This window comes from Moschus berezovskii, chromosome 2, assembly GCF_049115385.1.
Source record: "Moschus berezovskii isolate FMDL1 chromosome 2, NW_MosBer_1.0, whole genome shotgun sequence".
In the NCBI taxonomy this organism is placed as follows: domain Eukaryota; kingdom Metazoa; phylum Chordata; class Mammalia; order Artiodactyla; family Moschidae; genus Moschus; species Moschus berezovskii.
Window position 1 is genome coordinate 42,522,245 of NC_142461.1, and position 18,443 is coordinate 42,540,687.

An 18,443-nucleotide genomic window follows, 5' to 3' on the forward strand; every position below is an offset into this window, starting at 1 on the left:
ACCTTATAAACAGTATGTACATTGCCGGCACCAGCTGCACACCTGTTCACTGCCAGAATGCCACGTGTTGTAACAAAGCTGAGACCAGACATTCATCCATATATACAACAAAAGCCTCACATCACCCACGAGGACACGCCTGTGGGAGCCCCAGACACTGAAGGCACCAGCCTTGCAGATTCAACACCTTACTGCCAAGCATGACTGCCAGTTCAGATCTCATCCCTGACAAACCGAATTTCTCCTCATTATTTATTGTCCTCTTTTTCCTTCGGGACATCGTGATTCCCTCTTAGGATCTGTGTCCTTTTATTTCCAGACCTCAGTAACTCCCCGAACTGCAGTTTCATGGGGTTTTGTGACTGTTAACGCAGCATGTGGAAGGGACTCAGGCCATCAATGCTCAATGAATCCTGCACAGGGAGACACGGGCCAGAACACATTCTCTCCTTCATTTGTAGTCAGAGAGCACTCTGCAAGCTCTTTCTCTCTCTGCTGTACAAGATGCGACAGCAGCCAGGCTGTCGGAGAAAACGGTGTCTTCCAATCACTTTAGCATAGGAAGGAATATTTTCAGGGCCAGTGTCTCCGGTGCCTCCATCAATTACTGGAGCCTTGGGGAGCAAGGCTGTGGGTGAGCAGCCCCTCTGGACCCGCCCCTCTGGCTCCGCCCCGCGTGCCCCTGTGGTGGGGCTGTGGGTTTACCTTGTGGTTCTTGCCGTGCCGGTACACCATCCAGTCCTCACCGTTAGTGCTAACTTCCAGCTTGTAGGATTTGACATAGTAGCCATTCTGAGTTTCCCTGGAAATCGCTCCCTGCGTTGCAATGGCTGTGAGCACAGTTAGAAAGCGTAGGTCCACCTGGAGAAGAAAGGCGAAGAAGGATGGGTGTCGTGACTCCCCACACGGGGCAGCACCTGGGCTTTCCTTCCTGGGACACCACTGCAGTTCCTGACTCCCAACCCGCGTCTGTGACTGACTCACTGGTGTTGGTGGTCAGTATCTGTCTGCATCCACTAGACAGCTAAACGCGACGTATTCGAACTACAATGGACACCTCTGAAATTGTAGCTTGAGATTTATTTCCTTTTTTTTCCTTTCTTTTCTTTTTCTGCAAATCTGAACAGACAGGATGACTGTTTATCTTAAAGGAATCATTGAACATCTAGAACTATGACCCCTTTTTACTTAACCGCGACCTGCCTTGGATAGTGAAAGCGGATGCTGTTTTACAGGAACAACGGCTAAATCCAATCCACTCCACTCTGATCCAGCCTCGTTGCCAAAGTCTCAGCTCAGAGCTGTTTCTCCTCCCCTCAGTCCCTCACTCCATTGTGTATTTAGTTGCTGGGTCACCAAGGGGTCAAAGGGCATGTAGAGTCTGCCCAAGCAATTAGGCTTATGGACCAAGTCCTGACCTTTTGTCCGACAAGGAGGACGGCCAACATTTTGAGCCATCTTCCCTTCCACAACACCAAACCCATTTGGAAATTGCTAGGTGTCATTCCTTTGCAGGCCACAGTGTTTCTTAACAGCAATCTCCCTGTGATCAAAATTGAGCCAGCATGCCCTGGTAAAATTTGATTCAGTAAGCATTTATTAGCTACTTAACATGTGCGCAGCATGATTAAGCGTTCTAAAGAGGCACGCAGTGCTGTACATGTGTATGATAAACAAGTGGAGAGCAAGAGGAGAAAGTCTACAATCAGGACTCAAAACAGAGACTATAGTCAAGGAATGCTGGCTATCAGTAAGAACTTTCTGGAAGCTTTGCTATGAGAAGGATGATTGGAGAGGAGGAGAAGAGAGTGGCAGATGGCCTTAGGGTTGGGCTGTTAGAGCTCATTCTGTGGAACGTTCTGGAAGTTTCTAAGGGGTCTTTCTCCCTTTTCTGTCGTCTACTCAGTAACACCCTTCTCAGAGCAGAGGCTGCTCTGTCGCATCAGAGCTAGGACAGGCTTGTCAGCAGGTCACAAGGCTACCTGCCATGTGTCATGAAAGCAGTCCTTGCTCTAGCATGGAACTAGCAGCTTGCCCTCCCCTGGGGACCAGCACTGGACCGGTGTGTAGAGCAAGGGAGGATTACTCCACAAAAGCTGCACATCTTGTTCAGAAGGAAAGCAAACAATAGTCTGAAAAAATGCTGCAGGGCATCCACGCGATTGGAATTTCATTCCTGGTAGTGATAACTTCCCACGTGGTCTCCTGATGGCTATCGGCAAAACCTTCCTGGCAGGGCTCCCTCCAAACAGCAGAGATCACAAAAGGTTGACATGCTTCTCAGCCAGCCTGCCCTTAGGAAAAATGTCCTTTACGTCCTGATGCCTCCCTCTGCCAAGAATGAGGACTCTCTGGAACTGTTTACAGAAGTTGCTTGGATATCTACAGTGAAAGGGCAAACACCCTCCCAGCCCAGCAAGTCCACCAGGGCCTGGTAATCTTCACAAGGGCAGGGCATTGTCCATCTTATCCTGGCGCTTAGCACAGTGCCTGGCGCTGTCTGTTTGTGCCTAGAATATGGATGGAGTTCTCAATTATGTTACACTTATTTTTTTCACGTCCTTTGTCGACTCTAGTGAAGGAGCCAGCCGCCTCACCCACCGAAGCACACACACTCTGCACGGCCTCTGAGTCAGTACCTGGAGATACTCCTTGCTGGAGTCCAAGTTGGGTGTCCAGCCATTGTCGTCGCCATGGAGTCGGCTTTGCTGAGGTGTCCACCTCCCATCAGAGTATGTAGATGAGGCACTGATCTGTTCATTAGCAATCCGGCCAGACTCCATTCCCAGAGGGACATTGCACTGAAAGTCTGGTGGGTAGAAATGGTCAAGGTCAGAAGTTAGGTCTCTCAGCCTTAAACCCCGAGACCCCCAAAATGCTGCTCCCTTCAAGGGGTGAGTCCTTTCAGGCTTTCCTTCATCTTAAAGACCTGATTGTACACTCACATTTTACAAACAACTATGCCAAGTCACAGAGCTTGACAGCCCCTCTTGGTCTGAAAGGAACTAAATTTGACCTAAAAGAAATTGGGCTGGGGATAAATAAGAATCATCACAGAAATTAAAAATACAATCTAAACAAGAATTGTTAGTGCTGCAGGCAACGGATGCTCACAAACTCCAGATGCACCATTATTGAAATAACAGGGAAACGTGTGATAGACTTGGGTGGGCTGATACATCGTGGGGAGCCTGCTTTATTAATAAACACCCAGGAGGCACTTTTGCTTCTTTCTTTCTTTCACGCAACTGTCTCTGAGTTCTGGCATCGAAGACAGACATTACAAAGCAATGAATACCTGTCTTTGGGAGTCCTCTCTGTGAGTACATGCGTGTCATTCTGTATTAGCCGGCACCACCTGTCTGGGCAGCTGGGCTCAGAAGTCACTTCCTCTGGCCTTGTGCTGTCAGCTGAATTGCTGTCCTTCCCGTGATCCCACAGCCACTGGTCAATATGTGTGTGTGCATGTGTCAGATAAGGACCAGCAATCTCGCTCAGCTATCAAACCTACTCTGTCGCTCGGTGACCACTCTGACCACCCGCAGAACTCGGTTAACTCACAATACTGTTTTCTTGTCTCTCAACCTTCATGAGCTCTTTGCAGAAAAAGCAAAACCCAGAATGAAACCCACCCCTTGGCCAGGCTGCCGTGTGGCAAAATGTCAACAGCCATGGCAGGATTTGCCCAGCTCCAATCATCCTGAAAGTGTGCCTCTGGTCATTCAAGTGATCGTTTAGGTTTCTCAGTGAAAATGACAGCACATCTGAAGTCCACGTCCAAGAGGAACTGATTTAAAGATACAGCTCAGAGTAAGAGACTGATGGTCTGGATGGCAAGGTCCATGACTGCTGGGGGCTGGATTAGATTTTCTATGCTTTTCACAGTGCCCGTTACATAGTAGAAGCTCAAAAAACTGTGTTTATTGGCAGAACAAAGTGAAAATCCAGCAGTGTACCAGCCTAGTAAGAGAAACTCTAGTCAGGCCCAGAGAGATTTCATGTCAAAACATATGTATAAATAGAGAGGTTTAAAATTTCTCCATTCTGAGACTTTCCTGGCTGTCCAGTGGTTAGGGCTCTGAGCTTCCAATGCAGGGGGCGTGGGTTCAATCCTTGGTTGGGGAACTAGGATCCCACATGCACAATGCAACCAAAAAAAAAAAAATTGTTCTATTTTTCTGACAATGGTCACTGAGACTTGGAGAGTGAGGAAAATGACCCCAGACTGAAAGAAAAGCACATGCATGTGTGTTAAGTTGCTTCAGTTGTGTCCGACTCTTTGTGACCCCATGGACTATAGCCCACCAGGCTCCTCTGTCCATGGGATTCTCCAGGTAAGAATTCTGGAGTGGGTTGCTATTCCCTTCTCCAGGGGATCTTCCCGACCCAGGGAATCAAATGCACATCTCTTGCATCTCCTGCAGGTGGATTCTTTACCACTAGCACCACCTGGGAAACCCCCAAAAATAGCACATGGGGTACTCAGTATAGATATCTTAAGTACTCTCCCTTTCATTCTGAGACTTGAGATGGTCCTGTGACTTTCCCTGGGAATAACTAATTCCTGGTATACACACTTTTTCTTTAAGAAATGAGCACCCATGCTGATATTCTATTTTCATTCATCTCTCCCCAGGAAGAGGCTATAGCTCACTTCCCTTGAGGTCCGACTTCCCCCCGCCTTCTTTTGCAGAGATCACCCTCACAGTCCCCATGGGAGGACAGGTCAGTTTCCCAGCCAGCCAACTCACTCTCCAGAGGCTCTTGATGGATCAGGTAGTAACGCGCAGAGAAGCCGTCCTTGGCTACCGCCATGTCCGTGTGAAAGGTCAGAGAGAGGATCCCCGTGGCCGAACGGAGTTCAGAAGGTGTTTTGGTCCCACAGTACTTGCCAATCAGGGGTCCAACTGGACAGGAAGGACAAAGGGAAGTCACAGATATGAACATGCCAGACCCCAATTTCCATACATTTTCCCTTCCCATAATTCCAAGTCATTCAATAGAGCATCACTCGGGACGCCTTGGCACAAAACAACCAGAGATACAGTTTCAGAACAATGCCTAACATTTTTTTCCTGCACATTAAAAAGTATTTTCACTGACCTGGCTTCATTCTGTTTTCACAGCCCTGAGAGATGGGCTGGAAAGGTATCATTATAATGCTTGTTCCATAGAAGAAGAAATTGAGGTTTGGAGAGGGCACATGACTGTTCATTGTGCATACAGCCAGGAAATAGCAGAGCAGGGACTCCAACACATTTCCTGACTAAATCTTATGCTTGTCTGAGGAAATGAAATTGCTTAGGCATCAAGTCTCCCTTACAGTGCAAAATACTTAGAATGATGATAGAAGTGAAAGATGAGTCTCCTCATTGATACTGTATACCCAAGACTCATGCTGGTCTCTAATGAGAAGCACAGGTGCCTCTTGGCTTTGGGGGTTTTTAACATCTATGACTATAGTTAGTTGGTTAGTGTTAGTTGCTCAGTTGGGTCCGACTCTTTGCAACCCCATGGACTGTAGCCTGCCAGGTTTCTCTGTCCATCGAATTCTCCAGGCAAGAATACTGGAGTGGGTTGCCATTCCCTTCTCCAGGGGATCTTCCTGACCCAGGGATCAAACCTGGGGCTTCCACATTGCAGGCAGATTCTTTACTGTCTGAGCCACCAGGGGAGCCTGTGACTATATAAATAATAATAAAATTATAGTAATTATAATGATGATGATAGCAGCTTATTTACACAGAAAGGTTAAGTAACTTGCTCAAAGTTGCAGAGCTGCTAAGATCAGAGCCACAGTTCAAACTTAGTCTGGCTCTAGAGTCCTATTTTGACATAGAGAGTGGTCACTGAGTCACTTTCTATGGAGCAGAAGAAAACATGACCGATAGGTTTCCTCATCCTGATCCAAGTATCTATTCAGTCTCCTCCTATGCTTAGTCACTCAGGTGTGTCTGACTCTTTGCAAGCCCATGTGTCTGACTCTAGCCCGCCAGGCTCCTCTGTCTATGGGGATTCTCTAGGCAAGAATACTGGAGTGGGTTGCCATGCCCTCTTCCAGTCTGCTCCTATCCTTCTGCAAAGAAGCATCCTCAAGCAAGGAAACTGCCTTTCCACAGTTTTTCTGAAGTCATCCTTGGTGAAGGATAAGAGAAAGTCATCATGGGTCATAGATAAACTCTGAGGAGCTTTAACGCCTTTGTTCTCTGTTTTTTATTGCCACTAAAGCAATTAACAGGCAATGAAGCTACTGGGAAGGGCCTGGTGAGGCGCCATCACTCACCATGGGGGATGCCATCCCAGATGTCCAGCCAATCATATTTGCAGTCTCCCTCTCCCACCTGCAAAGGGTCATGCTCCAGGTCAAAGGTCAAGAACTGCAGGATGATCTCCATCTTGGGTTTGGCTAGGATGGTGAAAGTGCAGTCCAAATTGTGCGGGTACTTGTCGGGAAACCCAGGGGACTCGATGGTCCCGTTGGGGCTCGTGAAGTTCTTTGAACAATCTTCGGAGCCTGTAGTGAAAGAGAAGCAGAGCCTTAAGAGAGTGGAAGAGGATGTCTTTCTCTGTTGTGTCTGTCACACGGGTTATTTAAATGTTTGGGCCCAAATTTCCTTACTCAAGAAGTTTTTGTTTCCACTGGAGTGGCCCTTGAAGAAACATACTTTTCACATCCACATTTCAAGCCCTTAAGCCAGACCATCTTTAGGGGAGAAATTAGGGAGGCAAGCAGGCTTGCTCTACATATTAGAGTAAGAGCGGCAATTGAGGATTTGGGAGGAGGGGTGGTGTAGAGAAAAGTATGTGAGAGAGAGAGAGAAAGATGGAGTCCCTTGAAAAGAGGAACAGAGTCTTCTTTCTCAGTTACTCGGCCGCTTGCTCCAGAAATGTAAGTTATTTCAATCCTTAAGGAAGGCTTACTGATTGCCAGCAGGGGAAACAATGTGACCCCTTATTTACTTCTGACCTCAACACTAGCCCCTATTGTACCAGAGCCAACTTGGTGCCCCCGTCTCCCTCCAAGATCCAAGGTGCCTCAGGGGAGGGGCAAAGGGGAGCTCGGGTCTCATTCATGTCATGACTATATTAAAACGAGCGGCTCTGTAGTGGCCAGACAATGAACAATTGAGGTTTGCAGCCGGTGGATCACAGCAGGGTTTGGGGATGTTAAAGGCCGCTCTCGCAGAAAGTTTGGAAAAAATGTGGCAGTGCATTGGCATTTGGACGGTTTCTGGCTCTTTTGTGGTGGGGATGGCCTTGCTTCTCCTCTAAGCTCTTATGTCTGCTTTCTCAGGACTGATGGAGGCGTCTTATTAAATGCCACACACATTCGCCTTGGACCGCAGTGGGAGCTCATAAAAGGATTACAGCTACCCTCTCCCCTAATGCCTCTAGGTGGAGTCACATTAAAAGGGCCACCATTTGCCAGGGCGGGCCTGGGACAGTCCCAGGACAGGAGCAGGGCCCAGGGAACTGCTTGGAGCCAGAAGTTTTGCGAGTTAATGTGATGAATGTAAATGCTGCACAATTAGAATTGATTTCACTATGTTCTGATTTTAAAATTTAAAAAGGGTGCAGGATTTATGAGGAGAATAACAGGCACTCTAAGCATGAAGAAAAAAAAAACAGAGAAATACTAGATAAACCAGGTGTTTACTGGTAGGAAGTGTCCTCTGGGGATCCCACTGAAATATAACTGTGTGATGTCAATACGCTGATCCTAGCCCGCAGCGATGTCTTTATCCGTGGCTCCTGCTGCAGCCTCTCTGCGAGTCTTTTTATTGATGACGGCTTTCTGGAAAGCTGCAAATGTCTGACTTTGAAAAGGTGCCATGCAAATAATCGGGGGGGGGGAGGGGAATTTTCTTTAGCATCAGACAGGAAGTTCCAATATCCCTACCCACCTGTCCATCACCTCTGCCCTCCAGCCAGCACTGTGCCTTGGCAGGGTGGGAACCTGGGACACCTGGGGCGAGAGTTAATCTTTTCAGGATTCTTCTGAGGCTCTCAAATGTGGCATCCCAGAAGCTCTGCACGCCATCATTCAGAGGCAAGCTGGTCCAGGGGGCAGCAAGGCCAGGAGGCAGCAGCTGAGATGACCTCTCCCCCAATTTGTTTACCACGGTATTCCCAGCTTTGTTTACCATCAGGACCCCAGCTTCTGAGGGCCTCCTCGGTGGTTCAGGATGAGGCAGTTTAGGAAAGCCAAGCCAGCTGGCAGGCCTTCAGGGGGCCAAGAGGAATTTTCAAAAGGTTAGCATTTATGGCTGCTGGGCCACTTAGCCAGAGGAAATTAACTCTATTCACAAGTTGCTTCCAGAACTAGGAAAGGCCTCCTGACAATCCCTCCTAGAGTTTGCCCTATTGTCATTCCTCGCCAAGGCAAGGGGAATCCCCACCCCCTGGGTGTGGGAATTTATAGTGGAATCTTTCTTTGGTCCCTGTCATCCATAAGGGATACAAAGGACACTTAGAAAGCCCCAGGAGGCCTGGAGAATGTAAGATCCTAAAGTACCCAGAGTTTCCAAGGTTCTGTGGTCCTGTAATGGACTGGAGAGAATTTTTCAAACTGAAGTCCTTAAGCAAAAAGAAAAAAAAAGTGTTTATCTCTGACATATGGCTACGTGTGTGTGTGTGTTCTGAGTTGTGTCTAACTCTGCGACCCCATGGACTAGCCCATCTGGCTCCTCTGTCCATGGAATTTTCTAGACAAGAATACTAGAGTGGGTGGCCATTTTCTACTCCTGGGGACCTTAGGGGTTGAACCTGCATCTCTTGTGTCTCCTGCATTGGCAGGCTGATTCTTTACCACTGAGTCACTTGGAAAGCATGGCTGAAGCTCCAATACTTTGACTACCTGATGCAAAGAGCTAACTCCTTGGTAAAAGACCCTGATGCTCAGAATTGATTGAAGGCAAAAGGAGAAGGGAGGGGCAGAGGATGAGATGGTTAGAAAACATCACTGACTCAACAGACATGAATCTGAGCAAACCTCGGGAGATTGTGAAGGACAGGGAAGCCTGGTGTGCTGTAGTCCATGCGGTTGCAGAGTCGGACATGACTTAGCAACTGAACAATATCAACAAGTACTGTGGCTTATTTAGAATGAGGGAGAAAAACAGTTTTATCCTCTTTATGCAGAAAAATCAAGCCTGTTCATTACAATCATTCATCCATTTATAACGGTGCCATCTTGCTGTTTGGACTATGGTCATTGTCAGAAAGTAGGCAGCTGAATATTGAATGAGGAGAAGAGATCTCAGGAAAGGTGACTATCCCTGGGGCAAGAGTTGAGTCTTGCAGATACCTACCTAAACCAAGACGCTTTTTTTGCAATGTGCAAAATGAATTAAAAATTAAGAAAATAGCTCAGTCAACAGATACTCAAGTTCATGCAATGGTAAGATTGTCCATAGTAGCTAGGGGATTTTGCTGCCGTGGATGATTTCATACCAAAGGACTCTGGTATGAAAAATGCCCATCCTGTGGTTTTTCGCTTTAAATTGTACAATAACTCTGCAAGCACAAGGCTGTTGAAAACATGGTGCATTTATCCAAAATTGAGCTGGGTCTAACCACAAAAGGTAAATCCAGTTCTTCAATTGAAGAAGTGGGAGTAGGGGACACCCCAGGTTTTCTCCGTTCGTGGATAAAGTGAGATCTCAGTTTCTAAAATTTCAATGGGCCCCAGGAAAGAAAACTTGATCTTGCACATTGGTCAGAAGACAATCAGGAAACAAACATACAAAAACCCCAAGTTTTCCAGTGATTCCGTTTCCAATGTTACTTTTTAAATTATTTTAAAATTCCTTTCTCTGTTATGCTTTGATTTGGTGAGTTGGGATCACTTAAGTCAGCAAGTTGTTTGCTTAACCCTTTTGTATGTGGACATACGCAGACTCTTTCATAAACCATTTCATTCGGGGCAGACATGAACCTCCCCCTCCAGCCTCTTGGTCCCATCTGTACCGAATCGTGGGTTTATTTCTGCCGGTATAACTCTGCAGCAGAGCCCTGCCTGGGTGATGTGCGGTCGAAGGCTTCCTGAGTCCTTGGCACAGTTGTGTATCTGTGTTTACACTTCCCCCTTCTCTCTCTTTATGAATCTGACTAGCAAACACAACTGTGTTTGTTTGGATTTCTTCAGCATGTTCCTGCGTTTCTTTCATGTTCTGTGGATGACGTAACTTTGTGTATTTTCTCTCAGGGCTCCAACAGTGGAGATCTGGGTGAGGGACCTGGAAGAACGCTCATCTTCCTAAACTTCTCAGTTTTGAATTTGGCACAGCCGCCCCCTACCCCTGCACCTGTGTGTGCCTTATTGAGGGTAAGTTGCTCTTTCCAATGGGCATGATAGCACGCGTGAATGGCTCCAGGGCCACTGGGCTCTCATCTTCTTTCTTACAGTCCCCAGAAGAATGATTGCTATTGGCAGGACTGTTATCTCATGTTGCTGCAGTAATCTCTTCCTTCCTTCCTAGGCAATCCCCGTCCTTAAAGTAGACTGTCCCAATTCCCCATGCCCAAGTCACCTTCTTGGCTGCCTCTTTTGTTTCTAGGCAGTCCACAGACCTGCTGCCTCATTCAAAATCCTACATCAGCCTACCCTCAAAACAGCAATGCTGAATTATGATGATCTCCGTGTATTTTGTCTTTTAATATCGACCCTTCAAATTTGCATGACGGATAGAGCTAACGGGGGCTTCCCTGGTGGCTCTGTGGTAAAGAATCTGCCTGTAGCGCAGAAAACAGGTTTGATCCCTGGATCAGGAAGATCTCCTGGAGGAGGGCATGGCAACCCACTCCAGTATCCTTGCCTGGAGAATCCTATGGACAGAGGAGCCTGGAAGACCATAGTCCATAGGGTCACAAAGAATTGGACCCAACTGAATAACTTAGCAGGCAGGCAGGCACAGAGCTAACATTCACGTTTTTAATGTTGATTTTTGGAGGATGTGGTACCGTCCTTTGTGAAATACTAAGCTGGGAAGTATGAAACAGATTTGAGCTGTAACGGTCCTCCCCATTCTTGCTCTGACTTCCAGTGGCCAGCTCTCTGGAAGCCTTTGCTTGGAGCAGTTTTCATGGTCAACCCAGTAGGGCTGAGTGGCAGCTTTAGCACTGGGGAACCTAACTATCTAAAGGAATTCCCAGATCCCCCGCGGTCCAAGCCACTCGATGGCTTCCTCATTTTTGTATCCAGAGCACATTCTTCTTTGAAATTAATTTTTATTGGAGCATAGTTACTTTACAATGTGTGCTAGTTTCTATTGTACAGCAAAATGAATCGGCCATACATATACATATATCCCCTCTGTTTCAGACTGCCATCCCATTCCCATTCAGGTCACCACAGTGCATTAAGTACAAATCCATAGCATGTTATATATGGAGTGCTAAGTCACTCCAGTTGTGTGCGACTCTGTACGACCCCATGGCCTATAGCCTGCCAGGCTCCTCTGTCCATGGGATTCTCCAGGCTAGAATACTGGAGTGGGTTGCCATGCCTTCCTCCAGGGGACCTTTCCCACCAGGGACTGAACCCGTGTCTCCTGCATTGGCAGGCGGGTTCTTGACCACTAGTGCCACCTAGGAAGCGTCCATAGCATGTTAATCATACCTTGATACTTACTCTGCCTCATATTATAGTTTATACCTTTCAAGTTACGTATCTATTTACACATATTCATCCAATAACATCAACTGTGCACCTGTTATGTGCTGTCTCCCCCACCAGAAGAGTACCAACACCCATTTCCTTCCTTTCTCTCTTCCATCTCCTCACTGCTCCCCAGCAGATGATGGTATAATGAGTGGTCCATCGTTGCTGGGGGCACTAACTAATCTGAATCTCGCACAGGACTCAGCGGAATGTGGATAAACCTATCTGCAAGTCTCGTGCCAGTCCCAAGCCACCCGACGCACAGATCGTCAGTCCCCATGACATCAAGTACTCAGGAGCATGACCACCCATAGCAGACGGAGCTTCTCAGGACTCATGCCCTGGGACAGTCCCAGCTCCCACTCTGGCTCCACACAGTTCCTTCAGCCCCACCCCTTTACTGGATCCTACGATCTTGTTCTCAGGCAGATAAATCGGCCAAATATTTAGACAGAGTGGATATAAAAAGTGCTTTCAGCAGCTACCACTTCCTTTCAAGAATTGTTTGGCGAAAAAGAAAATATATATGAATAGTTCCCCTCACACTGAACTCAACAGGCGCCGGGCTTTGGGCTCCTTGATGACAAGGCTGACAGCTTCCCCTTTCGGCAGACTCTGCCCATGAGTCGTAAAACGTGGGCTGCTGGAGAAGGAAACACAGCCCTAGATGGGGTAGAAGCCCCCGAGGTGGGGGGATGGGCAGGGGTGAGGGGAGAACTGGAGGACAGGCTTCACTTAGCTTCAAGTTAATGAGCTCACACATCGGAGGGAAGGATACACTGCTCTGCGCGCTTCCATGGAGATGCTGAACTAGCATCTTGTGAATCAAAGTTGTCTCTACCCAGATAGGGAGAGTAAGCATTATTCTCAGGGTCTAAAAGTAATCTAAAGGGGACCTAATGGAAAGCAAGCATTATTCTCAGGGTCTAAAAGTAATCTAAGGGGGACCTAATGGAAAGCAAGCAGTCAACTTAAAAGTTCTCTGCTTCTTCTTCTGCTATCCTTTTCAGGGAGTCAGCTTCTTTGGCACTTAGGAAGTGGGGATTCAATGGATAGACGTGATACAGTGGATCAGCAGGGGGGATTTCTAGGAGTCATTTTTGGATCTAAAATTACTGCATGATCCCATTGGTGGTGGGGTCACAGTAAGATTTTTAGAGACTCCAAACACTGAAAAGATTATGTCCTTCTTCCCCTTTGGTTCTAAACAAAGGCTATTTAAATGATGAAGTAATTTGGAGGAAGTTCAACCAAGGTTTGCTTTCACCGTGAAGATTACTGTGATTAAACACACACACACACACACACACACACACAAATCAGATTTTTTCCAAATGTGTTTTTCTATATAATAGATGTCCCTACTCTTTTGTTGTCACAAACACCCAAACACTAACCCTGCAGTTCGCCCTCTTAAATTGACTGGAAACTTAAATGGACTTTTCAACTTGGACTGTCTCCAGGCTCACCTTGAACACTCTTCCCTCCATCAACTCTCTCAGGCTGGATAAAACTGGAACCCTGACCACGTAGGTCAACCCACTGGGCCTCATCTATGAACACATAACTATTAGGCAGATCCGATCCACAGTGCACTGTGGCCAGACACGGGTGGCGATGGCGGAGTCCCTGCTTCTCCCCACCCACGACCACACTGACCTGTCTTGAAGATCTCATAGCGCAGGGAGAAGCCTGCGCCCTGCCGAGCGTAGTCGGAGGTGAACTTGATGTAGAGGACGGAGCCCGAGGAGATGATGGTGGGTGGGGCGATGTTTCCACAGTGCTTTCCCAGGAGATCTGCAGACTCGCTGTCCCCGTCTCGGATCTCAATGAAATCATACCTGGGTGCAGACAGCATAAAGGGACACATATGAAAACAGATCACGGCTAGGAGATGACATGGACTACTGTCTCCCTCCAGCTCAGCTGCTCTCCATCCACTTCTAGACATTAAGGTGTTCTGGATGCATAAACAAAGGGCACTTAGGTTTACTTGTAGAGACTGGCTAACACAGATATAGGAAGTTGCTTTCCTAAAGTCACAGAGAGTGAGCACCTCTGTGCATGGCTAGACTTTAGGGCCTTATCTCTTGCTCACATAAGAGCAGTAGCATCATTCTATCAAATGTCTCAAACATTTTTTTTTTTTCATTCGGTAGCACCATTTTTATTTTCATCGTGATCTATCTGAATCTTAGTCTTTTCTTCTTGGCTCTGTGTCTCTGCATGTTACTTAACCCTTGTGAGCATCAATTACTTCATCTATAAGATGCGGATAAAGATATCCACTCCAGGGGGCTGGGACAGAGATGGAATGAAAAAAATGTAAGGAAGGTGCTGGGCACCGAGTCAGGCACACGGGGGATGTTTCAGAGAGATTTATTATTTTTTGCCTCTTTCCCAAGTTTCAGTTCTCTCCTGAACTGAAGGGGTCGACCCTTCTTTTCTTTAACTGTGAGTAATAAAGACCTCCAATCGTGGGCCATCTCCCTCCCTGAGATGACTGAGAAATTCACATCAGCAGTGTCTATCTGGTCAACAACACATTTCTTAAAAGGAATCAGCACCGTATTAGATAAGGCAATAAAAACCTTTCTCCAAAAGCAGGGGGTGAATCCCAGGGGACCCAGCTTCTCTGAGCACATAACTATTAGTCTCAGCAAGAGGCTGAGCGGGCTGCCTTCCTTACCCTGAAGACCTGAGCTCATTTCAAACAGAATCAAATTGGCCCAGGTAGGGGGAGACACCTCAAAGACATTCTTGGTTAAGTTCACAGGACTGCACAGGTACTGTGCCATCTTATCTGTACAGATGCACACTTTCAGCTTCAGCATGTGGTCTGGCAAGCCTCACTGTCCCAAGCCTGTGGTCTTCATCTGGGCTCCTGGGGAACACCCTGTCACAACTGCTGATGTGGAAAATTTCTTCCCCTACCTACTCCCTCAAATTGCTGGTCACTGTACTATTATTTACTGAAAGCCATCCATCTCCTTTCCCACCCTGTTTATGTATTTTGTATCAAGCTGTTAAAACAACATGTACAAAATCTCTTCCACTGGGGAAAAGAGAGGGACAGGAAAGGCTACCTTCCCTGGGATGTACCCACCGGCTCCTGCCACACGCACAGGGTCTGGGGCAGCTGGCGGCCTGCAGAAGTGGCCTGTCTGAGCCGGGGTGGTCTGAGGCCTCCTTGCAGCCCCCAGAAGCCATACTTCAGATGGCTCAGCCACTTCCAAATAAATAGGCCTTCGAAGGGAGTATATGGAGTGGACCAGGGTTAGTTCATTCTTAGACCCCAGAGGGCTGGAATTCTACAGTCAAAAGAATCACAGAAGTTGGTTAGAGTCTGGAGAAAGGAGATGGCAGGGTTTTCCCCCAGGACAGATGGCCACAGATTGGGAAAGGCAGTGGGGGTGGGGGAATCAGTGTGGGAGATGATGCTGACACTGAAAGTGTGCTTCCTCAGTTCCAAAACATAAGTGAAAAGGCAGTTTCTTCTCAAAGGAAATTCCCCCAGACCTTCTGGAAAATCCCTCCTTGTTATTTCCACACTGCAATAAGCACCTCTGGACAGTCACTCTCAGCTGAGTAATGGCGATGCCTTCCTTCGCAGGGTGCACAATGCTGGAGCACAACCGTACCCACTGAGCAGATAGGACCCAGCTTGCCTGGAGGGGCAAGAGCACCCCCACCCACCTCGTTCCGCAGGTAGGCAGAGCCCTTAGCCTAGTTACTCTCAGGCAAGTTACTCAACCTCTCTGAGCCTCAGAAATGGAAAAAATAAAAGCAAAATAGGGATACTAGAACCTTCCTTTCAGTTTTTCTGAAATTTGAAGGACCCACATAATCTATAGAAAGTGTCTAGGACACAGACTGGCAGTGAGTGTGGACTTCATAAGTGTTCACAGGGATTTGTTGTGTTTCCACACCCGTTTCAGAGGGGAAGAGGCTGAGCCATAGAGCAGAAGTGATTTTCCCTAAGAGAGAGAGAGAGCCAGTGAATGAAGCACTGTCTAAGGGGGAATGTGCATCTGCTCAAACATTTTGGAGGGCACTTTGGCAAAAATGTGACAAAAGTTAATATATACATATTCTTTAATCCAGCAATCCCACTGCGAGGAATTTTTCCTAGCAAAATAATCAGACAATTGTGCAAAGATGTATATGCATCTCTCTGTGTGTGTACATATTTTAAAAAGCATGAGAAAAGTGAAAAGATGCTTTGTTTATAAAAAGCATGTGTCTAAATGTCTGACAAAAGTGGTGGGTAAATCAATTTTGGACATTTATAAATGGAAAGCTCCATCGCTATAGTGAAAATGCTGTAGGTATAGGTGGGGTTTTTTTGGCCTTTAAGGAAAAATGTCCTCAGTATATTATTAAGTTGAAAAACAGTAGACTATTTTAAAAGTATGCTTTAAAATATATGTAAGTATATAAATTTCCTTGCATATACACACAGAAAAAGCCTGAAAGACTAGAGACTAAAATATTAACTGTGATGAAATATATTGATGGTGGGTGGAATACATTGATGGGGGATAATTTGTAATTTTTTGCTTTCTTCTTTTCTATTATCTGAGTTGTTACAATAAGTCTTCACTTCTTTAAAATACATAAAGATCCTTCTATTAAGAATTTTTTTCCGAAGTAGAAGAGTTGAGAAAAATAACCCAGCTCTCATAATTTTGCAGATAAAAAATGCCACCATCATGATGACAACCATCATCCATAAGAGCTAAATGAGACATAGCTTGTTGGAGCACCAAGAACAGTGACAGGGACATGGCCCACACTCAATTAAAATTTAAAAACAATTTTGAAGAGACCATCACATACGTCCAGTTGTTGTGTCACCAGTTTCTATAAGGACACAGAGAGGCACTGACATCCACCTGGCTTGTTCATTAGAAGTGGAAGGTTTTATCCAGTCGCCAAATCACCTATGCGGTCATTTAGGGGATTGACAGAATCAGCAATGAAGCAACAGTACCCAAAACATGTCATAGCTGCAAACTTGCCTCAATTTACTCAACAGATATCTCACCTAAGTCCTTCTGGGTTACATGGCTAGCTGTGAATACATCCTCACATATCTACATAGACATTAGTGAAGGGAGGCACTTTTGAAAAAGGTTCACACAAATCAGTCATATCATACAGCTTCTCTCTGAGCCTGTTATTTAAAGGACCCTCTGGTGAATCCTTTTGTGAAGCAAATAATCAGCCCTTACTTGAACTTCTTAGCAAAACTGTATTTTCCAATCAGATTTACTTGACAGGAAAACGACCCAGAGTTACAATCTGGCAGCTAAAATTCCCCTTCCCTTCAGCGTCTAGGGTTCTGCCCTCTGGACCAACTCCAGCTCACCACCAGGTCTTCTGGCTGGGCTTTTTGTATAAAGGGCATACTCCAAATGACATGCTGACTCCACACAGAATGTCTCATTTACCTTCTGTGAGACTGACTCTTTTGGGGAAATTTTTTATTATTAGATATTTGCTACAGCTGGAGTAAATCTCTCTAGAAATTTCAGTGTTGTCAGGTTCCTTTATGAAGAGCTAGCAGAGACTTAGGAAGTTGTGGTCTTGGAATAAACATGACTTTGCATCTGGCATCTGATACCCAGCGTTTGTTGGGTAAATGAATCTGGGCTGCAAACTCACAGCTCACCCCAATGGTAGTCAAGTAGGATAACCTGAAAAGCCATTCCTCTTATCCATTTTCTGGAAGGAAACAGACATATTAACTATTGTGTTTGCATTTCATTATTCCTAATCTCCCTCAAATGAAAAAATTCCTTTCAAAGCTTTAACACTACCTTTTCAAATTTTATTTGTTTATTTACTTTCCTAAGCTGAAGTGGCCATCTCTGAGCCAGTTCTTTTTTTGTTTTTCCTCCTCCTCTCTAAAATGGTTCCCTGAGTACCTTTTTACTTTTCTTTTCACAGATCCCAGCATCTGCATGTTGAGCATTTGTCTAGAGAATGCTTTCTGTACTTTCTCTCTCAACTTCAAAGTCTTCGTTCCTCTCCCCAAACCCACATTTGGGGCGTGGGAACGTTGACGGTGGAATTAATTTTAAGAGTCCACAGGAGAAATATGAAAAAGCATCAGTCTCATCTCTTCTCATCACTAGGCAAACATGAAAAGAGTTTTACTTTCCATAACTCTCTCCACGTGTGACGCTGCCCAGCAGGCCACCAAAGGCTGGGTCAGCCGACCAAGTCTGTGCTGGAAAATTTACCACGTGGAGGCCCTTCTCCCAGGGCTGGATGATGTGTGGCTCCATCCATACCTTTGTGGATGCCACACAGAACTGCTTGTGAGGGGATTTCTATATTGTGGGCAGAGTCCTTAGCTGCTCCCAGGAAGAATGCTGTGTCCGTTCTATGGGATTTGTCTATATGGCTGAGCACCTATGCGCCCCAGTCCTGAAGCCATAACCTTTGCCAACCAGGCGATGCCCCCTCTCATGCTACTTGCATCATGAAATGTCTAAGCCATCACATTTTGTACATGGAAAGTTCTTGCCAGCCCCTGGGGCTTTGCACTTGCTCTTCCCTCTGTCTGCAGTGCTCTTCGTTAGCTTTTGCTCTGGCTGCAAATGTCACCTCTTCGGAGAAACCTGCCCTGACCATCCCATTTCAGCTGGCATGCCCTTATTCTCTACCTCACCTGCTTTCATCGCCTTTATGGCTGTTACCATAATCTGGGAAGGTCTTGTCAACATACTTCATTTGTTTAGGATATGGGGCCAGGACTAGACAACCAGGACCA

General features: G+C 46.4%; 1 protein-coding gene across 5 annotated transcripts in view; it reads right to left on the reverse strand.

Annotated features, from left to right (window-relative positions):
• Positions 1-18,443, reverse strand: part of NRP2 (neuropilin 2) — a 119,931-nt gene that overhangs the window by 71,420 nt on the left and 30,068 nt on the right. For all 5 annotated transcript variants that reach the window (XM_088828124.1, XM_055397546.2, XM_055397549.2 and 2 more), the window contains exons 3-7: positions 13,322-13,503; positions 6,284-6,514; positions 4,752-4,907; positions 2,640-2,809; positions 706-861 (exon numbers count right to left, since the gene is read on the reverse strand). In XM_088828124.1, coding sequence (XP_088684250.1) covers positions 706-861; positions 2,640-2,809; positions 4,752-4,907; positions 6,284-6,514; positions 13,322-13,503 — 895 coding nt within the window. The remainder of the gene's footprint in view (positions 1-705; positions 862-2,639; positions 2,810-4,751; positions 4,908-6,283; positions 6,515-13,321; positions 13,504-18,443) is intronic.